This window comes from Dendrobium catenatum, unplaced genomic scaffold, assembly GCF_001605985.2.
Source record: "Dendrobium catenatum unplaced genomic scaffold, ASM160598v2 fragScaff_scaffold_536, whole genome shotgun sequence".
NCBI classification, from domain to species: Eukaryota; Viridiplantae; Streptophyta; class Magnoliopsida; order Asparagales; family Orchidaceae; genus Dendrobium; species Dendrobium catenatum.
Genome location: NW_021318998.1, coordinates 467,682 through 493,434, shown reverse-complemented (window position 1 = coordinate 493,434; position 25,753 = coordinate 467,682). Strand labels below are relative to the sequence as shown.

The window sequence follows — 25,753 nt, the reverse complement described above, 5'->3', positions numbered from 1 at the left end:
AAATTTATAGCTATTAGTTTGATTTACTTCATACAATCAAGTTATTAAATGAAATTGAGTTGTGCTAATTTGAATTAGAATTTACTAAGTTGATAAATATTTGCAAAGATGAATCCTATTAAATTGAAAGGATTGTAAATAAAGGTATTTAAACCTAGTACATATGAGTAGTATTTATGTTGGTTAGTCATGTGGGTTCAATCCAAGGAGATAAGATATAATGTATGGTATTTACTTTTGGTTCAATACAACTATGTTGTTTCACAAGCTTCCACGTCCTTAATGAGATAAAAACTTGGTTGTTAGTGTGGGCTCATTTCCTTTCTTATGAGATATAATGTATAGTATTTACTTATATTTTGCTTTGTGTTTACTTGGCACTTTCATGCTCATTTGTTGAGCGGCATACTTATATTTTTGGTTGTTAGTCTGCTCGATCATGCCCTTGCGTGTGTTTTCTCACACATGCCAATCGTAGCTCCAAGCTGTTTCATTCCACTCGACCTCCTAAATTGGCCCGCATTCGTCCCTACCATCTACTCTTGAAGCTGTTGCACCACCTTGTCGCTCTCCACCATTCCATGCAACCGAGCCACCAGACGCTTGATTGTGCTCAAGTATTTTTCCAACACATTTGTTCCACTCGAATAGCCCGCTGCCCTGAGCAAAACCTCCTCCCCCTTCATCTCTTTTTTGAATAAGAATCGTCATTCTCCTTGTGATCGCCTCCCCCAGACCCTGACACAAGTTTGTTATGATTTCTTGAAGGATCTTGCTTTCTTGTTCCACCTAGAGAGAGAAGGGCAGAGAGAAAGTATGCTCACAGTATTTTGGAGAGAAAAGAGAGCTGAAATTTTATTTCCTATTGGACCTACTTACTACAAATCCACCCTTATTTATAAGCTAAAACAAGATAAAATACACCTAAGACATAATCTATCTAAAATTTGACCAATATCTAACATTAAAACATAGTAAAAGAAGGCAACATAAGAAAACTATGGCTCAATAAAATTGGTTTGTTAAACAATTATTCTTATACTCTTTTTGCACTCATTAATTAGAAGAAAAAAAAAGTTTGATCAACAAATTCATGATCAAATTTTGGCTATCATAACTTCTAATTTTTTTATATTAACTTTAAGATAAATACAATAAATAAATAATCAATCTCTTTATACCATATTCATCTTATAATAAATTTTAAAATTTTACTTTTTCTTCTAATTAAAATTTAGGTAGTAGATCCATTTTTTTCCTATAATAAATAGATCATGATCATATCATTTAGATTTGTATTCTTTTAAAAATGTTTTTTTTAATATGTAATTTTTTTTTTAAATAACATTTTATAATAAAACAAAAAAAATCCTAAAAAAAAAAAAATGTAATTGCGAGTATACATACTAAAGCTAAAAAATGTGGGTCCACCTACAGCCCCGACCCCACAAAGCCATAGTATTCAAACTTCACACGTGGACGCTCCACTCCCCACTCTCAGAACCACCCAGCAATCATTCCCTCTTCCTATAAATTCCCTTCTCCTCTATCCTCTCACAGCACCATCCTCCCAACTAGAAGAAAAATGGCTGTCGCCGCCGCCGCCGCCGCCGCCGCAGTCCTGCTACTTCTCCTCCCCTTCAGCTCCTCCTCCCTCGTCTCCACCCCCAATCCAACCCTGCAATATCACCACGGCCATCTCCTCACTGGTAATCTCACCCTCCACCTCATCTGGTACGGCCATTTTTCCCCTTCCCAACGCTCCAGCATCACAGACTTCCTCCTCTCCCTCTCCCCTTCTTCCTCCCTTCCTCCTCCTTCCGTCTCCTCCTGGTGGGCCACCACTCGCCTCTATCTCTCCTCCCCTTCCACCATCCTCCATCTCTCTCCTCAACTCCTCCTCTCCTCCTACCCTCTCGGCCGCTCTCTCTCCTCCTCTGCTCTCCCCTCCCTCGCCTCTCTCTCTCGCCCCTCTCCTTCCTCCATTTCCATACTCCTCACCTCCTCCGACGTCTTCGTCGACGGCTTCTGCTCCTCCCGTTGTGGGACCCACTCCCGCCTCCCCAACGCCGCCTCCTTCATCTGGGTCGGCGATTCCTCAACCCAATGCCCCGGCCAATGCGCCTGGCCATTTCATCAACCGCCGTACGGCCCTCAGTCGCCACCGCTTGTCTCACCGAGCGGCGACGTCGGCGCCGACGGGATGGTTATTAATCTCGCCACGCTGTTGGCCGGAACCGTGACGAATCCCGACGGCAAAGGGTTTTTTCAAGGGCCGCCGGAGGCGCCGCTGGAGGCGGTGTCGGCTTGCACCGGGATATTTGGAAGTGGGGCCTACCCGGGCTTTCCCGGTAAGGTCCTCGTGGACCACACAAGTGGGGCCAGTTATAACGCTGAAGGAGTGAATGGAAGAAAGTATTTGCTGCCGGCGATGTGGGACCCCAAGACTTCGCAGTGCGCCACGCTCGTATAGAAATAAACTCTACATGAATGTGTACTAAGAAGATGTTTAATTAGCGATTAAAGTTTCTGCGCACTATATTTTGATTTGTGTGTTTGATCAATAATTTGTAGTATTTTTTAGCATGCAAATGAAAACAATAATATGTTATTAAATAATTTATAAAAAATAGCCACTGGTTTCTTCCTATAAAATAGTTCATTTAATAGTTCATGAAATAATATTATGATATTTTAGAGAAATATTAATATTTAACTTTAATAAGATATCATGTTTTATATTTTATATTATATTAGTTGTATTATACATAAATTTTATAATTATCTTATTTCACTTCAACTATTAAAATATTTATTTTATCAAAAAAGAAATTTTCTGACATATATTTAATATTTCTTTATATAGATAATTTTTAAATATGTATCAATTTTTAAAAATGATATTTTAAAGAAAAATACTAATTTCAAATTTATATAATATGCTAAAAGTTCAATGAAGTTCCTCATTTTGATTATTGGTCACTTCTCTAGCATTTAATAATAATGAAGTAAAAGGTAATAGAAATTGAAGCATGAATTGGTTGACTCAGTGGCCCAATGGATAAGAAGATTTCAAATTTTAAAATAAGTTGTTGTGGGGGTTTTGTCAATGGGCAAGTGCGGGCCCTGTGACTAGCCTTTTTTTCTGCGGACATCGGATGACATCTAGATACTAATTAGAATACGATAGTTTAATTTTTTTGCTATGTACTGGTGTTCGGTACTGCTTTATAACGGGTGACGTGATGTGCTTTGGTTGATCTTCAAAACATCCAGCATCCGCACAGAATAATTTCTCATCGCCGGCCCCACTTTAGCTTTGAGTTTGGTTAAGCTGAAGTTATGATGGTTTAATATAAGGTTTCTTTGGCATAATTTGCAATATATATATATATCATGCGATATTTTAAGACAATAAAATTAATTTTCGAGGAGGTCTAATTAAGCTTCATTTTAAATGTACAAAATTTAAAATATTGAACATAAAAAAAAATGTGTTTCATGTTCCCAAAATATGGCAATCCACATCAATGTATATCCATGGCTTCCCTCAACTAATTATGGTTTTCTATTAGTCAACCTTTTTTGCAAATAATAATCAAATTAATTTAGGCTCACTTAATTAAATTCATCAATTTGGCAATGAACTTTAATTCCTCAATATTTATAACGGGATATAATTTGGAGTATAGTAAAACTTTGATTCATCAATATTATTCTAATTTTTAAAAAATATATAGTTCACACAGAAAAAATTTTGGAATAGACTAGAATTTTCTTACGTGGAAAATCAAAGAATGGAAAAAATCAACGATGATTACTGGAAATTGTTATAAAATTATTTAGCTCTCTCTGCTCTTCAACTTCTCTCTCATGCAAAGAATAAGTTTTGATACGTCGTCAAAAAATTATCTTAAACGGACGCGAATCTCGATGCAAAATCAAGTTGGAAACTTCAAAAATTAATTAGGAGACCATCCAAACTTTGATTTCAACAAACTTACAGTCAAACTGAGCGTCTCGAAAATATAAACCCAACGACACCAAATTCAACCCAAACCGAGCCCAAATGGGTCCAAATCAAGGACCAGCCGAAGCGTTGTTGAAAGGTTCAAACCATAATTTGGATTACCAAACGGTTTCCAAACATAACAAGCTTATACTCGAATCGAGCGGATAAACGAGACGAATCCAACGAGCCCAAGATCGCCGAATTCCGACATCATTAACGTCTTCAAATGTCTAAAGAATGGTGCATGACCAAGAGATTCAACATCAGTCGTTCATCTGACCACTCCCCATTTACCCTTGATCTCTCACCTATTTACGGGTCATGCCACTCCAGAAATTTATAAATAGAGCTCCCTCTCCTCTTGAGGGAGGACCCCCCTAAGCCTAAGGAAAAAAGAGAGAGATCGGAGATCGCTCTTACTTCCTTGCCTTCTCGACCACCGCCGAAGTTTCGCCGGACCACCGTCGGAGTTCCGTCGAACCACCACTGGTCCACCACCGCTGGACTTCTGCTGCACCACCACTGGAGGCCCTCACCTCCGTCGGACCACCACTTAAGGCCCTCGCCTTCCTCGACCATCGTCGGACTTCCGCCGGACCACCATTGGAGGCCCTCACCTCCGCCAGACCACCGCCTGACGCCATTGCTCCGCCGGACCACCACTTAAAGCCCTCGCCTTCCTCGACCACCTGAGGCCCGGACTTCCACCGGACCACCACTTGAGGCATTGTGCTCCATTAGAACATAATCCGAGGCCCTGACTTCCGCTGGACGACTACTTTAGGACTTGAGCTCCACCAAGCCACCACTTGATGCCTAGAGTTCTCCCAATCTTCTACCGACTACGGTCCTTTCAACCTCAATCGCCTACTATGGTCCTTCCGACCTCCATCAATAGAAAATGGTCTTTCTGACCTCGGTCTCCTACCGACTATGGTCCTTCTGACCTCCGTCGCCTACTATGGTCCTTCCGACCTCCATAAACAGACAACAGTCTTTCTGACCTCGGTCTCTGTCGACTATGGTCCTTTTGACCTCCATCACCTACTATGATCATTCTGACCTCCATCAATAGACAACGGTCTTTCTAACCTCGGTCTCCTGTGGACTACGGTCTTTCTGACCTCCGTTGCCTACTATGGTCCTTCCGACCTCCATCAACAGACAACGGTCTTTCTGACGTCGGTCTCCTACCGACTACGATCCTTCTGACCTCTGTCGCTTACTATGGTCCTTTCGACCTCCATCAACAAACAACGGTCTTTATGACATCGGTCTCCTGCCGACTACGGTCCTTCTGACCTCTGTCGTCTACTATGGTCCTTTCGACATGCATCAACAGACAACGGTCTTTCTGACCTCGGTCTCCTGCCGACTATGGTTCTTCTGACCTCCGTCGCCTATTGTGGTCCTTCCGACTTCCATCAACAGTCAACGGTCTTTCTATCCCCGGTCTCCTACCGACTATGGTTCTTCTGACCTCCGTCGCATACTATCGTTCTTCCGACCTCCATCACAAGACAACGATCTTTCCAGCCTCCATCCTATCGACTATGATCGTTCTGACAAAACAAACGCATATATTGTAACTCCCACCATATAATGCACTCCATATGATGTACATTTATGACATTAAGTCAAGGCCTTCTCCCAAGGAAGGGCCTCATTTGTAATCGATAACAAATACTAGTGGATTCATTCAAAGTGGGCCAGGCCCCGTGATTTTTCCCCCTTTTTTAGGGGTTTCAACATAAAAACTCTGGTGTCTCTTATGAATGCTACACCCTCTCTCTTATCTGATTGTGTGCTAGATCTTTGTACAATGCTAAGACGTTAAATTGTATATTTCTCTACCGTCATGAATACTCTAGGATACTAAATTTAATTTGAGATAATTTTTTTACTGTTTTATTAAAAAAAATATATGTTAAAATATGCTTTATAAAAAAATAAAAAATTGTTAATTTGATGAAGTACAGACCAAATATACAGTACTAAAAATCGAAATGTTCATTGCATCTTTTTTTTTGGGAAATTTAGGAGCCTTGGCTCATGTGAAATGTTCATTGCATCAAAGAAAAAAAAAATGAAGAGAGGTTTAAAGTCCTTTGTCGGCAAGGACAGACATGATGATGCAATATAACTGTGGGTGTTGGCTATTTGACGACTCTGCTGACCTTATCAGAATGATTAGATTCATTCACGGCACTTAACATTTATCTGGCGAGGTACAGTAGTTCTTGTCTGCAAATTAAAGTGGGAGCATGAAGAGAGACAGGGAAGGCCTTCACAGATTGATGGAGGAGAAGAAGAAACTCTCCATGCTTTCTGCTTCGTTGTATCTCATTAATTGCCAAGTCTTTCTTGTTTTTAACGTTTATGAGTAGAATTATTGAAGCACCTGTATGGATTTTTTAATCATTGACTAACATACAGCATGAAGGATAGTTATCTTCTTCTGCAAAGTGTTTTTTTTTTTTTTTTGAAATTAGAAATTAGGGTTTGGTGGGTAGGAGTGCATTATTGTTGTTTTGTTTTAGAAATAAAAATATTATTAGCTTTAGGGGAGTGAAGTAGTTGCTTTGCAAGTGTATTGTTTATGATTATGAAGTCGTGAAAGATTTTGTAAATCATCTTTGATTCATTAAGGCAAATTCGTACGTACATCACATATGCATGCTTCGATCTTAAGATCTCTTGGTTAATAACTAAAGCTCCTCCCAATCAACAGACCACAGTGAGTTACGTTAGCAATTCATTTTTAAGAGCCGAATCAGGCATATATATTCGCATATCTCATGCCCTTTAATTTGAAGGTTTTTATATGCACAAAGAGTAAGGAAATTTCTCGGATTTAGAGAGTAAAATGTTTTGATCATCTAGCAATATCGTTGGTGGAGAGCTATGTCATATCAACATTAATACTTGGAAGAAACTATCATGTCATAGTGGTTTCAAAATTTGTGTAACTAAAAATTTGAATTTCTTCATCGAATTGATGGATAGTCACAACATTAGTCTTAAAGATTGCATAAACTGAATGAACACATTTATGTTGTGATGCCATGATGGATGCATACAAAATGCATTTCATTGACCTTGATCAAAATATATGGCTTGCATAAATATTGAAGTAATCTAATGGTGTTGAGATTTAAGGGATCATAGTTAGGGGTGTCAATATTTGACATGACTAGAAAATCTGACTCAAATCCGACCCGAAAATTAGGGGTTATGGTCAAAGCGTTTGTGAAACTGGTTGTGTTCGATTTCAACAAAACGATAGTTTCAAAAACCGGGTTGACTTGGAAATGACCCCGCATCGTTTCTGCCAACTTCTGCTGCCCACAGCGTTTGCCAGTGTCTGCTGCCCGAGTGCTCGTCGACGGTTGCCCGCTGCCACTGGTGGTGTTGCCGGACCGGTGTCATTGCCTTGTCGTTGCCATGTCCTTGGGTCAGATCAGGTCAACCAGTTAACTCGCGTGGATCAAGTCTCGGGTTGAAATATCTGAATTGTTTGCAAAATCGAGTCGGGTCACCTAGTGTCTGATCAGTTTTGAGTTCGACTCAAACCCAACATGTGACTCGATTTTGATAGCCATAATCACAATCCATCTATCATAAAACAGAGATATTAATCCTAAGCAAAATATTTTAGTGGAATACATTAATTGCCACCTATTTTTTATTTTTTTATAAAATACAAATTTTTTCCCTCTTTTGTGATTAATAAATCATTTAACATTAAAAATATATCTTTCTTGCAATGTTGGAGGAGATTTGTTTCTGATGCGTTAAAGATATTGGAATTAATTCAAATTTCTTTGACTTGAACAACTTTCAGGGCATCAACATTTTTTTTATAAAATCCGAGTAGGAGCCTACACATTGAATAAAAGGAAAATTACAAGTCCTTTAAAGATTCATAAGCTCATAAAAAATACATCCTTTAAATTAAAACCTAAGAGCTATTGGATCTACTAATTACAATTAAATAAGAGAATAAACAAAAAATCAAAGCCAGACTAAGGACCGAATTAACCAAAGGAGCAACAACCTGCATCCATCAAATCCATAGCAAGTAGGAAACCCACCATAAGCCCAGCAGTCAACCGTCACGACCAAAAAAAAAAAAAGTCATCCAAATCCGAAAACCAAAGATCCAAAAAAATGGCACCACAACAACAACGTACACAAAATAAAAGAAGAGGAACTACACCACAAGAAAAAAAAGACACCCCCACTAGTCATGTAAAATACCACACAACCCAACACCCCAAAGCCCAAAGCAACAACCACCAAGTCAAACACAAAACACTATTTTATTGGATTTCCTCTTCCTTCAATTACCCATCCGAACAAAAGTATCACACCAACCTTTTCAAACACTTCCTCTTCATCACCTTCAAAAGGAGAAGATGAAGAACATTCAAGGCAATCCATTTGTGCCTTAACAATTGTGCCACCACTCAAACAGGCCTTCCCCGACCTCAGCATAACTTGAGACAAGAATATTAGGCAAAACAAGATCAACGGGAACACCAACCAGAGCTTCACCACCAACACACCCCATAGCAAGGCGCAGAAAAACCAGTGCATTTTGATTCAAATGGCCAACATAACTTCCAGGGCATAAACATGATCATTTTTTTGGAACTATAAATTAAGAGTTTTTAAATTAGCTTCACTATATTTGTTTTTTACTTCGCTAATTTTTTTACAAATAAAATGATTTTTTTTTTAAATTTCGATTATATTTGAGCCATATTTAGACTAAAAACAAATTCAATTGGGCCTCTCTTCAATTAGCATAAAGGAGAGCAATAATTATTTGAAATATCTTATGCTACTCATGAAATGTTCTTGTGGATCATGTCAAAAAATCACTTAGGTTTGAATAGGTCATGAAACATTGGGCAACTAAAAATGAATCTAAGTATGATATGGCCCAACCCAAACACAAGCTTACCCATGGAACTCTTGGATTGTTATACCTTCTGAGTTGTTGCACCTTGATCAGTCTATGTTCTATAACTAGAATTAGGGGTGTCAATATTGACACGACACGAAAATCCGACCCAAAAAATCCGGGTTGAACCCGACCCGATTTGCCCGATTTCAAAACGGGGCCGGTTCAAGTTCCAGAAATTGACCCGTTTAAAAAACGGGTCGGGTTCGGGTTGACCTGACGGGTTGCCGGGTCAACCCGTGAACCCATTTAATTCAAAATCCCGCCTATGCCTGCTGCCCGCCGGCGCAGCCCGTTGACACCCCTAACTAGAATTTAAATTGAAGGCTGTATGGTTCTGCATTTAATTTTGAGAGTTACTAACTAGAGTTTACCTCAAGATTCTTGTTCGATCAAAACAATTTTTTGATGACGTATCAAGCCTTAAAAATTTTTAACATGCTTTAAAATTAGTACAATATATAAATAATTAATATTACATAAAGTTTTAAAAAATAAGGGTTCTAACTCTCTTCTTGATCATTATTTAGCTCGAAATATTCTGGCATAATTTTTTTTTATAAATTAATTATACAAAACTATTTGCATATTTTTGCCGTTCGGAAATCATTAGCTGCCAATTTTAGTTTAATTTGATTATTAAAAAAGGTAAAAGAAATGCCAGCTGATTTATAAAAAGCCTCTTTAAGAAGAAAATTGCAAATTTTGCAGAAATTTCTGCACGTTTTTTATAAATTAAAATATGAAACTTTTTAGCATAAAGATTAATTAATGAGAACAAATAGGACAAAATCAGGCATTGAAATTAGGCTTTTGGCTTTTCGATCGCTATCAAAGCTTCGCCTATATCATTGGTGGGCGTCGGTATTCTACACTATGACTACGAAGTTGGATACGCACCACAAAATATTATTTTTTTTATCTTTAATTTTTCATCATAATTAATTAAAAATTATTTTCAAGAGAACAATTAATGCTATACTCTTTAAATAAATGAGAGAGAAATTGCATCAGCAAAATATGATCAAAAATTGAATTTTTTAGGGAAAAATTTTTCTAATTCATTTTTTTCATTAACTCTGTTTTGATAAAATTATTTGATTAATATGTATTCTATTCATTTTAAAATGAAAATATCTAATGATTAAAAAAATATTATTAATTTGAAATTAAGATACCATTAGCCAATTTTATCCCATATAATATATAAAATAAAAATCAATAAATAAAATCAACATCTCCTCTATCATATCGTTATACTAAGGGGTATGTTCTGCTAGGGTTTCGCTCTGCTTTTTCCCTTGCGTTGCATGGCCGCTCTCCGGTGGGGATGGCTCTCTTCTCGGTTCCAGGGATGTGTTTCTTCTCCTTTCCCCATTTTGTTAGTTGATTTTTGATTTTGGTGGTGTTTTTCTTTCTCCGACGTGTGCTGGATGGCACCGAAGCTCTCCGACCCTGATTTTTTAGGAGGTTCTCCTTCGTCTCGATCTTTTTTAGAAGTTCTCTCGGGTCCTTCTGCTGGTAACGATTTTCTTGAACTTAAGTTTTCTTTATTCCGCGGTTTACCTTCCCTTTGGATTTCGGATGAAGAAATTAAGGCGTTGGCAGTTCCTTTTCAATTCTCTTTAGTTGGTTTCTTCCCTACTAAACGTCCGTCTCTAAATTCAATTCGTAAATTTTTTTTTCAATCTCAAGCTCATTGGAGATGTTTCAGTTACCTTGATGGATTCATCTCATGTCCTTATCAAACTTGCTAATGACCTAGATTACTGCCGCATTCTCTGCCATAGATCGTATCTAGTTTTAATTGTTATTTGAAGCTTACAAAGTGGTCTCCTCTTGTTGATGTCGGGGTTGAGTCGCTGGTGATCCCGATATTGGTTTCTTTTCCGCTTATGCGGCCTCATCTTTTTTCTCCACGTATTCTTCATGGCTTGGCCTCTCTCTTTGGCAAGCCATTAAAAATTGATACTGCCACTTCTTTGGGGTATAGACCATCTTTAGCTCGTGTTTTAGTTGAGTTGGATATCACTAAATCCTACCCTGATCGGATTTGGTTAGGTTCAGAGAAGCTTGGTTATGTACAGCAAGTTGTGATGGATGTTTTCCCTAATTTTTGTGTTGTCTGTCGTTGTATCGGTCATGCTGTGGGAGAGTGTCGTCCTAAAGTTTCTGCCTTGGATTCGGCTGTCTTGCCCCAAATTGTTGAACCACTTGTTGAGGTTTATCCCAAACCTGTTGCGCTTGTTATTGTGAACTCTGTTGTCCCTTCTGTGTTGCCTGCGGAACAAGGTTTAGATTGTAACATTGGTTTTATTGAGGATGATGTTTCTGTTGTGACTCCTGCTATTGAGCGAGGGTCGGATACACTTTGTGTTCTGCCTGTGGATCCTTTGCCCATTGTTGATATGATTTTTCCATCTGTGGATGTTGCTGTTAATACACAGAATATTGTTCTTGTAGTTGATCCCATTTTGAACGGTGTGTCTGGGGTTAATATGGTTGATGTTGTTGATTTTCCCTTGGGTGAATCGACTAATATTTTGGATGAGCGGGTTTGTGTTTCTGAGCCAGTGGTGGCTTTTGTTGCCCCTGTTATGGTGGGGATAGGGGATCCTATGTTGATGCAGACTGGTTGTGTGAATCTTAATGGAGATGTTGAGGGTGTTAATACAGTTTCTTCTCCTGTTTTTAATATTGTTGTGGAGTCTTCTCAGAATACTGGTAGTCAGGATTTGGTTGCAGGTGGTATTAATGCTAAGGAAGGATGGTGTTTAGTTCTAATTCCTTTGTCGATGTGCCAGTGAACTTAATCGAGCCACAAGCTTTGGTTTACCATGCGGGAGATAATTCCGGGTTGGATGTGAGGACTCATTTTGATTGGTTGCAGTGTACGTCTGAACTTGAATCTAATTCTGATTCCTCTTCGGAGTATTGTGGAGGTTTTGATCCTGGTCATGATTCCAAATTGGTTCATGATAGACCTATTGTTTCTGTCGCCCCTCGTGGTAGGTTTCGTGGGAGGGGCAAAAGAGGTAGATAGTCCTCTTTTTTATTGTGATTGTTACCCCTTTGCTTTCCCTGGATGGTTTTTTTGGTGTTTATTTCATTTTTGGGGGACGTGGGTTGATTGGGCAATGATGTGGCTGGGGCTCGTTTCTTCGTCGTTATGCTGATGGCAACCTTTGGTGATGCTTTCTTGCTCGGTTGGATGGTTAGCTTAGCGTCTTTCTTCGCCAAATTGGATGGTCCATGTCAGGTTTCGGGGAAGCTAGGAGCCTCGGCTAATAACTGAGCCGGCTGATTATCTTCACTTTGTATTTTTTTCTGCTTTTTTGGCTTTCTGCCTCTTGTACTTACTTTTTTGGTTTAATATATTTTTGGATTTTGGAAAAAAAAAATACTAAGGGATATGTTTGGGATAATTTTTTTAGCTACTTTATTTTTATAGCAATAATAATTTTTTTACTACTTTCTCACTGCTTATAAGAAACTTTTATGATAAAAAATTATTTTTTGACAATCATAATAATATAAGCTGTTTTCTCTATAGTAATTTTATAATCAACTATATAAAACGTTATAGTCATTCAAAACTGATCCTAAATCTTTTTTGAAACAACTTTTCTATTACTTTCATTGTAAGAAAAAATGGTCAGTAAAAAATAACATGTATTTAAAAGATAATTTTTTCAAAGCTATTTCCAATTTTTGCTTATAATTTTATTTTTGAAAAAAATAATTCTTAAATTTATGACAGAAAAGAGCTTTAAAAATAGAAAAATGAATACCCCCTTAAACAAAGCTTTTTTTTTTTTTTTTTGGGGGCATATATTTTTTAAGACCAATCCTCTATCATCCTGAATGCAATAACGGTATTAACATGACATTATCATAATATTAATGATAGACAGTGATATCTTAATATAATATTCTGCTAATCATCAACCATTAATTTATTCAACTAATCAATTTTTTTATTGAAAAAAACATCCCATCAACCTCCATAATATAATGATTCGATTGTCTCGTTGGATCATCCTAGATTGCCTCACTAATTTTAGGATTAGCGACACTTAATGATTAATCAAATGTGTTAATCCTATTAAAGAAACTACTACGAATGTACTGCTAAGAACTAATCGTAAGCAGTGGTTCATATTTCATTATCACGTTAATCTCTATAGTTAATGATTTATTGTTTGATTTTATTTTAATTATCCTCCACATAAATCCACTAACTATTATTTGGCACAGCTTTTTTATTGCTTTTTAAATCAACTTTGTAGTGCAAAATTTTTAATTCAAGAAATTTTTATATTTAAAAACTACTTTAGAAGCTTAATTATAAATTACTTTTGAATTTTAGTAAATGAATTAGGTCATTATATTATTTGTGAGATCTATTTCTATGTTCTCTTAGATTCATATTGAATAATCAAACCATCTGGAATTATATTTGATGATTCAATGCATGTAGAAATTGGAAGATAATGATATGAAACTGACTATACAAACTCTAATGTTTGCTTTTATGATAAATTGAATTTTTTCTTTTATTTTTTATAAGAATAAGACATGTGAGTCACATATACATAATTGTCAATGAAGAAACAATTAGTTACATTTGAATCAAATATATAATATAAAATTTCGTTTGGGACGATTTTTTTACTGTTTCTAAATGTAGCTTTTTAATAGAAAATTTTTTTTTACTAAAAATGTATTTTAAGTAGTAAGAAAATCTTTCCTAATAAAATCTAAAATTGTGAAGCAAAATATATTTGCACTCCCCCACCGACAAAACACTCCCAATTCGCCCCTGATCTCACGCCTATTTACGGGCTATGCCACTCCAGAAAAACTATAAATAGAGCCCTCATTCTACACCAAAGGGACTCAAGTGAAGAGAGAGAAGAAGAAGGAAGAGGGGAAAAAGGCGATTCCTCTCCTCCTCGACCACCGCCGGAGCTCTTCCCGCCGCCTGAATACGCCGGAACTCTACCGGATTTTCGGGAAACGCCGGGAATTTGCAGAACTTTGTAAACTTCCTGAAAGAAAAAAATTGTATTCTGATTGTCCCGACTTGTGGGACGAATCAGCCATTTGTAATCTACAAAAACACTAGTATAACTTTACAACTAGGCAAGGCCCCATGGTTTTTTTCCTTTTTGGGTTTTCCACGTAAAAACTTTGGTGTTCATTTCTCTTTTCTGTTTGTGTGCGAAATACTCGTGCAACGCTAAGACGAATATTTTCTAACTCTACTGGCGCGTATATTCTAGCACGCAACACGTAACAAAAAAAAGTCTAGATATATTCTCCAATTCGAAAAAAAATATCATTTGTGAGCAATGCAGCGTCAATATTGACGTCGCACTATTCACATCACCAAAATGACGCAAGTTTTCGTGTACGATTAGAGCAACTCACGAATAGTAAATGCTTCGATTGGAGATGACCTGATGTCATCATTCTTTTATGTTATATTGCTCACTTTCTATCATCAATTTACTTTTTTTAATATAACTTTTTCAATTTAATTCATACTCATGCCTCTGTATTTATGTAACTATAAAAAATTTAGTGGTAAGAGTGAATATTTCTTAAAGTTGCACAAAGATTTTACATGAAAATTCCATTCCATGAAGGGAAAAAGGCATTGGGATTAACTTATTTGAAATAGCCTATCATGTATGTGATGATTATAGAATTTTGCTTTTCCTTCTAATTGGAGAGTAAGGTATTACAAAATATAAATGGATGGTATAATCTCCTGAGAGTGTAGTTGAAAACACCATCATAATAATGATGGATGGTGAGCGTCAATGTCAATCGATGGAAAGATTATTATACGCGGGTTTCAGACATAGAGAACTATTCGACTTTATGACTGTGAATAGTAAAAGCACAGCTATTATTCAATCCCACGGTTTTGCTATTCACAGTTATAAAACCGAACAGTTCTCTGTATCCAAACTCCGCACGTAATAATCTCTCCAATCGATGGCCAATAAAGATGATCTGGCATCAAAGACAACAATGTTCAAATGATAGTTGAGTAATTACGAGATTCCTAATTATTTAGGTTTAATTGATTTCGTAGATCTCAATGCTTTTTTTTTTTTTTGAAAACTCCTATTTATTGGGATTATCATTCAGATGTTCTCTTCGTAGTTTTTTTTTAATCTTATTTACGTACGTAGTTCACATTAGCTCTACTGGTAGGCAGCTGTTTTTTAGAGCACAATATTTTTATTTAAAAATAAATAAATTTTTATTTCGAAAATTTAATAAAAAAATAATAATAATTTTGATTGACCCATTATCGAATCAGGTGGAAAGTCTCCCGTTCCATGGCATCCACGTCTCATCTTATCCTGCCCACCGCCGTTCGCGCCGACTTCTCTCGCCGCCGGGAAGGGCCTCTGCGCCTTCCCGCCACCATACGGAATTTCCCTTCTCCTCGGCGCCTTCTTCCAAATCCTCTTCGAGCATCTCCTCCTACACTCGCCGCTGCCTCTACCTCCTCTTCCCTGAAAGCCCTAATCTTCGACTGCGACGGCGTCATCCTTGAATCGGAGCACCTCCACCGGCAGGCGTACAACGAAGCCTTCGCCCATTTCTCCGTCCGATGCCCCGTCTCCTCGCCGAAGCCTCTTTACTGGGATTCCGATTTCTATGATGAGCTACAGAATCGAATTGGTGGAGGGAAACCTAAGATGAGATGGTCTTTTTTTCCGATATTGTCCTTCCCTTTCCTTTTTCACTCTCTGCGTCTCTCTTTAATAAGACTGAAATTTGAATTGTAGGTATTTCAAGGAGAATGGATGGCCTTCTTCTTCGATCTACGCGCAGCCTCCTTTGACGGATTCGGACAGGGAAACATTAATCGACGTGATCCAGGTGAGTTTTCTTGCTTTCTCGTTGGTTAATTAACTAACAGGTCAAAGCGACCTTGCTCATCTTGCTGGACTGAAATGCTTTACCCGACTTAGACGCTTCTCCATTGATGGAATGATAAATAACTTTTCTGTTCAGTGAGAATGTTCTGAGCCTAATATGCATTAATCTCGTTGTAACCATGTTCAGTTATTTGAGAATAACTGTGCTATTTTCCTGGACACAAATGATAAGCTTAGATCATCTTCAACCTAACTCCATATCACTATCACTATATGTCGTCCGTCATCTGTTCCATTTGAACTCCAAATCCCACTATCAAATTCTAGTAGGTAAACAGTGCGATGCTAATATTGACATCGAATTGTTCACCTATGCCAAAAAAATTCGTTGCGAGATTTGCCGAAGAAGTACGCGAAAGAGGAGAAAAGCGCACCAATGATGGTTACCTTCGCAGGAAGCGCACGAAAGAAGAATAAATAACATTTGATTAGAGAAAAATGACTGCATTTTAAAATTTTACTGTATTTTGGAGTGAAAAATGATTTTTTCGGTTGGAGATGCCCTAATTATACTGTAATAAATTATCCAGTTTTTTGTTCTAGATTGCACTATACTTTGGTTTTTGATACTTGGTGGACCTGAAAATGTTATACATGTTTTTATCTATGGGGGTTTCCAGACTTATTTTAATAGTTTTCCTGCTTATGAAGGATTGGAAAACAGAAAGGTACAAGGAAATAATCAAATCTGGAGCTGTGAGTATAACTTCCTTGTATTGCTTGTTACATACCAAATAGTGGTAGCATACTCATGATGATTCACTTTTCAGGTTGAGCCTAGGCCTGGTGTTCTTAGATTGATGGATGATGCTAAGGGTGCGGTAATACGGCTCGATTCTAAAGCCTGATTGCTTTTCTTCCCTCTATTGTTTAATGGATTCGAGTTGGTGTTGCTATTTAGATTTTGTTTGGTGCGACTTTTTTACTGCCGCTTAAAAGTAACTTTTTAGTACAAATTTAAATTTTTTGTGCTAGAAAGCTATTTTAAGGATCATTAAAAAGCCGCCTCAAACAAAGTCTTACTCTTATCCAACTATAGCTAGCAATAGTAGTCCTAAAACGTCCAATGATAATTTTCTTTCTGTAAGGTTCATATGTATAATGGTTTGTTAGAAATAGTTCTCTGATGGTACAGGGTATCAAGGTTGCAGTTTGTTCTGCAGCAACAAAAAGTTCTGTCGTTCTATGTTTGGAGAATCTTCTTGGATTAGTAAGACTCTTCTCCCAAGCTTGTTTTTCACTCAAAATTTTCTGTTTCTATTCTCAAAAGTTTGTTGAAATTATGTGGTTGTACTAAGATGGCTACTTAATAGTATCATATTTGATTTGTATTGTTCTTATAGGAACGCTTCCATGGTCTTGATTGCTTCCTCGCAGGTAATGGTTCCAATTTTTTGCTTCCTCCCATATTTTTGTGAGGAAAATTAATTGTCCTACAAGTCTTCTTAGTTATGGTTCTTGAAATGCTACTGTTTTTGGCATTAGCTACCATGCTTGAAATAACCCCCATTGGTCCATGAAATATATGATTCAAATAAAGGCTTTATACTATAACAACAACATCATCATCAAACCTTTATCCCACTATGTGGGGTCAGCTACATAAACCATTTTTTCTCCATTATATCCTGTTAAGAGTTAAATTCTCATTTAAATCTAATAAAGAGAGATTATTTCTAATATTTTCTAACCAACTCTTTTTAAGCCTGCCTCTACCTTTGCTAACATAAATCAAATCTCCTTTATTTTACAGAAATCATTACATCAAGTTATTGATATTATATCAATGAATGCTTTTCCCTATACTCGTTTTGGAATATTATTTGTCAGGTTTTCTATTAGTATTGTTAGAGATTCTCTAATTATTAGTTAAGTTCTGAGCCTCGAGCTATTTCTTACTATAGGAAATGAATTTTACACTAATGTTTTTTAGTTTTTCTTCCCATACTATTCTAGCTATTATGTTAGGGATTTTAGATTATTTCTAATTTGTTTTAATATAAATTTCAATTTATTATATATGTATTCTATTATTATATTGATTTTGTTCATTAACACAAGATACTTATGTTTGTATGTTGGAATACTTATTTTGACAGTTCATTTAGAAACTCTATCAAATAGAATATCATTTTCTAAGCTCAACAAGCTACTCATTTATAAGTTCCATTAAGTTTGATTGGTGGCTCATTAATGGGCTTGATAAATTTGTTCACTAATAGATTCAATAGGGCTCAATTGTGAAGTAATAAACATATTGATAATATAGCTCATTAATAGCTTTAAAGACTCATTTACAAGTAGCTCATTTAAAGTTTGATAACACAATACGAACTAAACATGAGCCAAACTCAAACCAAACTCAAACATCTATGACTTAAAATGACTCAAGCTAGAACACAAACAAAGAAACTCAAATCGAGCTCAAACATAGCTTGAACAAGTTGGTAATAAAGAGCTCAAATATGAACAAGCATCTTCTCAGCTTGATTTGGTTTGTTTACAACCGTAGTAATATTCGTTCGTGATATTTTTTTCCCTTTTATAATTTATCAAAACCAATTTGTTCTTTATGAGTTATTCTGATTATAAGACTAGATATGAACCAAACATTCATAGAGAACTAATTACATGTTTCCTTATGTTAGTCATGGTGCATACCTACCATAATTAGAAGGCAGCTCTAAATGGAAAACTAGTTACTTCTCAAAGATAATTCTAACTCTTCTAATCACAGGTGATGATGTGAAAGAAAAGAAGCCCAGCCCATTAATTTATTTGACAGCTTCAGAGGTAATTAATTATAAAATAAATAGTACCGTTTCTGCTGATGAAGTATTCATTTGCTTTATTTTTCCTTGGTTTTCGATCTCTTGATGAACTTATTTTCCATTGGATTTAATGGCTGAGACCTTAGTGGTATTGTAATTCAGAAGCTCGGTGTGTCTGGAGGAAATTGCTTGGTAGTGGAGGATAGTGTCATTGGGTTGCAGGTACTTGAGCTACAGAAAGTTATGAAAGACTTAACATTTAACATGAAACTTAGCTAAGACTGTATGTATTGCATATAGGCAGCAACTGGAGCTGGAATGCCCTGTATAGTAACTTACACATCATCAACTGCTAACCAGGTGAGAGCTACCATTCTTGATTTTTTTAAGGCATGAATATATTCTTTTGATAATTCATTTTATTGCAAATTTAACATAAAACTTTGAGAAATCTACAGGATTTCAAAGAGGCCATTGCAACATATTCTGACTTGAGAAATGTCAGGTAGAATAATACTATACTATTAGTTAGTGAATTTATTTATGTGAGATCTTCCATCACTTGAGTTTCTCTTTCTTACAGGCTGCAAGATCTCGAGCTATTACTTCAAAAATCTTTGCTGGCCACCTAATACATAGTGTGACAGATTGTACAATTATGTCTCTAACTAGAGCAAATAATGTTTGTTCAAGAATTTTACTCAAACAATCTATTGATTATGTATTTCTCCTCAGTCCGGGCAAATAAGCATTTTGTCATCTACTTCTGAACATTTACTGACTTGAGAGTTGAAGTTTGTTTTTTCCTTCTTTCTTTTGATTATTTCAAGAGCTTCAGATCCAAAGTTTAGCAATGTTATCAAGGTTTTAGTGGGTATAAATTGGTTGCACTAATCCGTTTAGAATATACTAAATCAATTTTGGCTGAAATTAGCCCCAAAATCAGGTTCAAACCTTTGGCTTCAACTCACTTTGGTTACTAAGAATCAGAATTTCATTATATATCAAAACTCATAACAAAATTATATTATCAACTGACAACTTTTTAAATCAATTTGACATATAGCCATTATCTCATGTCATATAAATAACTTGATAGGGGTCTTCTCTCTCTCTCATACATATACTGTCGATGTGAAAAATAAAAAATTGACCCCCACTTGATTGAACCCCATTTAAGAGGCGCTGTCGCTCGAGGGGAATCGAGCACGGATTGGGGGGTTCCCAACCGTACTTGCCCACCTACCAAGCTAACCATCGGTGGGTATATTTTATAATGCTAAAAAGGATGTTTACTTTCAAGGACTCTCACATGGATGGGCGGTGATTGTTAAGATGTACGTAAGAATAAAAATAATTCGACATCAACAATGAAATAATAGTTGAGTTCTTAATACATTAGTTGTAGGCCTTATCCATTTACTTAAACTTTTGAGTTTATGGCATACATCTTTTGTTGACAATGGTGGTCAAATTATAGAAGACTGTGTCAGCATTTTGGATCTCAGTCAGCATCAAATTTACATCAGCTTGTACAAGCAACAATTTGAAAAGTTAAAAAGCACTCCAATAAATTATAGATGCAGGAATCAGAACTAGACATACCTCTCCATTGGATCAAATAAAACATTTTAAATGAGATCCACTCTGCTCAATTTAAGTCTGGCGTTGCTTTGGCTCAAATTTTCGGACAGCAACATGTCATTTGAGACTTCTTGTTATAAAAACAACCAGCTTCAACACTAGTCCATAATTCACTGTCCGTAGCATATCTGTTAAAAGAAAGCTCCTTGAATCAAGTAAAAAAGAAATAGAATATTTAGGCGAATTCTCGCTAGATTGCTGAGGCTAGATTTCCAGATTATGGTTATTCTTCTGCAATGAAAGGTAAAACTGGGCAGAAAATCAGAAGGATTCATCCAGAAAATTAGAACACATTATTCTAAAAGAATGGCAAATGAGCAATGACTAGAGTGAATCTGCAAGAAAGGTATGCGAAGAACACATTATTCTAAAAGAATGGCAGACGAGCAATGAGTAGAGTGAATCTGCGAAAAAGGTATGCGAAGTATATTTGTAATGATCAGAAACCTTAAGCGTCAGTGGTTACCCTACCACTTGGCCACAAATTTAAAGGACATCAGTGCTTCTTCAATAATCATAACAACATCAAGCCTGAAATGTATTAAAATACTTACAAAATATTATTGCAGCTGAAATATCATATAACTATCCCTCTTCATTTTATCATATACACATTTTGAAAATTTTCAAAATATACAAAGCTATACTAAAATATCAAGTTTTTACTTTCGGCTCTTTCACAAACAACGAAATCCTTACTACGGAATTCTGAGTACAACAACAACATCATCAAACTTTTATCCCACTATGTGGGGTCGACTTGTGTTAAATCCAAAAAACACAACCGTGACTTCGGAAAGTACTTCTACTCAGTAGGTGCCTCCTGACTCAGAAAAATAAACAAATTGATGCACTTTTCAAACATAAGGAACATAAGATAACATTGGGCAGATGCTATATAAGGTTATGACAAGAGTTGGTGGCAGTATGAAACATATAAATGGGCAATCATATCACCCAAGCTAAGTGTTGGTGTGTATTAAAAATTTAAAACATATAGAAAAGGGCCCAAACTAGCCTTATTGGAAACTGGCAACATATCACCTATTTGGAGTCCTCGACTCTCGCATAGCTACCTTACTTATCAAGTGTACTTGGCCACATATGCCGCATGATGGAGCCACGAACGGGACACTCAAGAAACCGAGTTTCATTTCATGTATATTCGATGAAAGAATATATGATCAAAGAAATAGAACGGGAAACAATATCATAATAAACTGAGAACGTTCCTCAATGAAAATCAATAGTTAAATCATGATCAGACTTCAAATTCTCAGTAGAGAATTGGATGGGTTTGTTCAGCAAAAATGCAGGACACTCTAGTTAAAACTTAAGATGAAAATTTTTTTATATTTGAAGTTTACAAATATTTTCAAACCGATGTTCCTTCGATGACATTGATCAAGACATGCATTTGAATCACATAAAATGGTTCTCATAAGTATAGGAGTTTCAAACCATAGAAATCTAATAAGAATTGCTCGCATGTTAAAATTTTGCATGTAATTGATTCAAGATAAAAATTTAACCATTTGGCATGAAGATCAAGGTGAATCAAATGTCCCTTTCAAGACAGAAATTTCATTCAAAGCAATACTTGCATAGCATGATTATCATAAACTTAGCTCAAAATGATACATGACTAATCAAATAAAATTTCAATGGATAAACCATTCAATATTTAGTTATGTGAAATCACCTACTGCAAAGTAGCTGATAGAAGCTTGTTTTGATTGAAAAAAAGGTTGGATATCTTCTCTCAAATTTCTTGATTTTATGAGTTTTTTTATCCTTGACAATCTCTATATATCTAGCTCCTCTCTCCACAAGGAATTGACTAATCCTGCCTCTTTTTTTGCAGAATTAAGAACAGAATAAGTTCATTTCATATTTTTTTTCTAATTTATAATATCGCTCCTTTTATTGGCAGCTCCTATTTACAAGCTTGAAGTTACAAGACTTCTTGCAACCTGAGAACTTCTAAAAGCTAGGATTCGGTGGGGAAGAGTTGGCAAAGATCATGTAAAGGGACTTGGAATATTTGCTAGGGTTTTAAGAGAGTGATGTTGGGTAATCTAGAGTTAGGAAGGGAGGACACAAAATAAAATAACTTGGAAACTCACCAAAGTTTCATGGGAGGATCAGACAAAGCTTTACCAAGGATTGCTAACATTCCTATTCTTCCACAAGCGCGAGTATAAAATTGATTTTTTCTCTCTCATGATAATTCTCTCATGCACAAATATAAATGGATAATTGAAGAGTCATCAATTTTTAGTCAAGCTAAATTAAAGATCTTGCATCATAAATCTATGATCTTATAATGTTGACACTTGAAGTGTTATTAATCTTTGGCCCAACTAAATTGAAGAACCTTTGTTGTCAATTTTTAGCCCAACCAAGTTTAAAGATCACCGCTCTACCATTGTTCTTTGGTGAAGCATTAGATCCATCTCTCCATTGATTTTTTGTTCTAGGAAAGTGTGATTGCTTTTTTTTCTCTAATGACTATGCCTGATTAAAAGCCTCATGGTTACTCTTAAATTATTTTCAGATGATTTCCATAAGAATAATTGCTAAGTTAAGCTAAGCTCGTTGGTGCATTCGATCTTTAGTTGCCCGTCTATTAAAAATTAGATATCATTGTCATTCTCTTAAACTAACGGGAAAGGCAAAAAAATAAAATTAAAAAATATAATAACTTTTTGCAAATTTCAAAAGAATGCATGTGAACTATCCAAAGAGTCGTCATTCTTTGTTTTAATCTAGTAAGTTCAGGATCCCGCATTGTCGATAATCGATCTTATCAGGCTTTGAAGATTGTCTTCGGTTCAACATTATACCAACACTCCATAAATTAAATTTCATTTAAAGAAAGTATGATCACAGGAAATATGCATAAGATAATAAATGGGAAAACAATATCATAATCAAAAGGGAATGCTCGAGAGAAAATAATCAAATAATGATTAAACTTGAAAACTTTAAAAGAGCATTAACCAGGTTCCTTTAATAAAATAGAAGGGCCACTCTAGTTAAAATACGTGGATAAATATTTTAGTAAATGAAATGCCCAAATATTAGCAAATTGATGTTTTTTCTATGAGGTTAATCAAAGTGGCAATCAAATGATAGCACATCAAATAGTCCTTAAGGAGTTCCACACATAATGTCAACACAATATGGATTAGTCATCTTTAGCTCCTGATTAACTATTCTCTTCCTCAATATCGCATTTATTCTTCCACTCAAGCCACTCGAAGTACAACACAAAAGTTGCAGAAAGCCAAGGATTCCTCCAAGCATCATTGGCTAACACAATACTCCATCTCTCCATCTGCAACAGCTCATTAAACTCACATGGCCTCCTTTTCATCTCCTCATAGATTTCAAGCCATGGAAGTAGAGATAAGATTTAATTGAACAATCAACACCATAAAATCAATCTCAGCTTACATGACAAAGCTTATGCAATAAGGACAAAAATAGTACTGTACAACAAACCTAGCTCTATTTTGATCAAAAAGAAAATCAACTTTCAGTTTTCATAGGTCTAAGTCTCTAACATAAAATATCTAGCATTTGAAAAAAAAAATCCAGAGAACTACTAAAAACATAATCATACATTCCTGTTAAAAGATATTACCTTGAATGCCCGACAAACCTGCGTTCCAAGTGGCAGGTTATTTCCCATCAAATTCTTATCACATATCCAATACGGTCTGGAGCCTACATGTAAATTTAATTAACTCATTTATGCAACAACCTTCAATGCATCCCACCAAGCCATACATTCTCTTCCTGAAATGAATTTGACCCTAAAAATAATTTCTCCCTTTCCAAAAAATCTGAGATGAAAAGTTCAAAATTCCATGCCATTTCAAACTCTAATAGCTCCGGCAACTCCCAGCTCTACCTCTTCTTCTCCTTCCTTCATGAGAGCATACCTTCTTAACTTCTCCTCGAACAAGACCAGAGGGCCCTTCTCTATCAAGGTCCCATCCTTATTATAAGCATCTCTCAAGAAAACAGCCCAGTTCATCTCCGTCCCAGCCAAGTAAAATGCCCGCGGCTGCTTCAAGAGCATATGGTAAGTATGCCTCGTAAGACCAAACTCCTCTTTGAACTCCACTATATGATGAATATACGCCCTTTTCTCCACCGTCAAACTCAAAAACTCATGAATCACCCCAACCCTATACTTCTCCGCTTCCACTGTCCATGGCTTCAGCTCAGAGCCGACAGTATATGGTGAGATCAAAGGCAGCGTCGTCAAAGAATTCATCCTTCTCTCATCATCCTCATCTAAACCTAAATGCTTCCCGTGAGGAATGGCAAATTTGAAGGTTCGACGAACACGGTGCTCATCCGCAACGCAGTCGCGTTCGAGCGCGCTGACGGCAAGAGCCGGGTCCCATTCAATGAGCTCGAGAACGTGACGGCCGTCGGGATCTACAGCGACTCGGAAGAAGTCAGTGTACTTCCGAACACGGTCGCGGAAGTCGTCGGGAAGGCCAAGAACGTGGCGGCAGTGATGGAGCTTAGCAAGGGGGATACGGCGACCGGAAGAGATCATGAGAAGCTTGCGAATCACAGTGACGCGATCTTCTTCAGAAGCATTGAATATGGATTTCTCCTCCGATAGGAGGGATTCCATTAGGGGAGTGAAGGAGAGGTGAGGGGGTCCATAGGGCGAGGGGTGTGGGAAGATGCGGAGAAGAAGGGGATGGCGAGCAGCGAATCGTGAGGGTTTGCGGCCGCGAGAGAAGCCGAGCTCGCGATGAAGCTTGCCGGCGGCGGATAGAGAGATGAGGTGCAGGGGTTGATGGGAGAGAAAGCAACGGGTGCGTGATATAAACCGGAAGAGGGAGTCGCGGTGGATGATAGCATCGAGGGATGGAAGAGGGCGCGGAGTGGATGAAGCGATGGGTTTGACGCGGGGACTGGAGAGCTTTTTGCGGAGTTTCTTCCGGCGTTTGCAGTTGAATAGTGGAAGAATGGAGGAAGGTGAGAAGGAATTGCAGTTGCGAGTAGAGTTTGCGTTTGTGCTAGAGAATAATGGGGGAAAAGAAGGTTTGCTCATCGATATGAGACGGTATGCCATGGCTTATTAGGGTTTTACGTTCGGGTTTCTCCTAGGTGAAGATGGAAGAGAAGCAAGATTTTCAGTCTTTTATACATTATATAAATTAGTATCATTGTCATAAAAATATTAGGCTTTGAAATGTATTTAGTTGCTAATGTGTTTGATCACATAAAATGTCCTTCAATAATTTTATTAGGAGAGTAGATGTATTACATTCTCTGAGATTTAGGGTAGTTGGTGGGTTAGCACAGTTAGAAAGCCCCCATCCTGAGTCGAATCCCCTCTAGTATGACTTCGTCTCTT

General features: G+C 36.8%; 3 protein-coding genes across 5 annotated transcripts; 2 read left to right on the top strand and 1 right to left on the bottom strand.

Moving 5' to 3' along the window:
* Positions 1-1,564: 1,564 nt before the first annotated feature.
* On the top strand, positions 1,565-2,623 carry LOC110109331 (protein EXORDIUM-like 2). Its single transcript, XM_020840348.2, has one exon. It carries the CDS (start codon positions 1,586-1,588, stop codon positions 2,471-2,473), a length of 888 nt encoding a protein of 295 aa, XP_020696007.1. The 5' UTR covers positions 1,565-1,585; the 3' UTR covers positions 2,474-2,623.
* A 12,667-nt stretch (positions 2,624-15,290) lies between these two features.
* Positions 15,291-19,540, top strand: LOC110109344 (haloacid dehalogenase-like hydrolase domain-containing protein At4g39970). Its single transcript, XM_020840367.2, has 11 exons — positions 15,291-15,711; positions 15,794-15,887; positions 16,598-16,642; positions 16,717-16,767; positions 17,082-17,156; positions 17,290-17,323; positions 18,684-18,739; positions 18,880-18,939; positions 19,018-19,077; positions 19,176-19,222; positions 19,301-19,540. Exons 1-11 carry the CDS (start codon positions 15,338-15,340, stop codon positions 19,347-19,349), a joined length of 945 nt encoding a protein of 314 aa, XP_020696026.1. The 5' UTR covers positions 15,291-15,337; the 3' UTR covers positions 19,350-19,540.
* Positions 19,541-20,059: 519 nt separating this feature from the next.
* On the bottom strand, positions 20,060-25,522 carry LOC110109342 (protein WHAT'S THIS FACTOR 1, chloroplastic). 3 transcript variants are annotated; one of them, XM_020840365.2, is made up of 3 exons: positions 24,241-25,522; positions 24,011-24,093; positions 20,060-20,489 (listed from the first exon to the last, which is right to left on the bottom strand). In XM_020840365.2, the coding sequence occupies exon 1, from the start codon at positions 25,466-25,468 to the stop codon at positions 24,245-24,247; it is 1,224 nt and encodes a 407-aa protein (XP_020696024.1). In that variant the 5' UTR covers positions 25,469-25,522; the 3' UTR covers positions 20,060-20,489; positions 24,011-24,093; positions 24,241-24,244. The 3 variants fall into 3 exon arrangements, with proteins under 3 accessions (XP_020696024.1, XP_028550489.1, XP_020696023.1); XM_028694656.1 differs by having other exon boundaries at positions 20,060-20,246; positions 20,323-20,489; positions 24,011-25,521; XM_020840364.2 differs by having other exon boundaries at positions 24,011-25,521.
* Between the last annotated feature and the right edge of the window lie 231 nt (positions 25,523-25,753).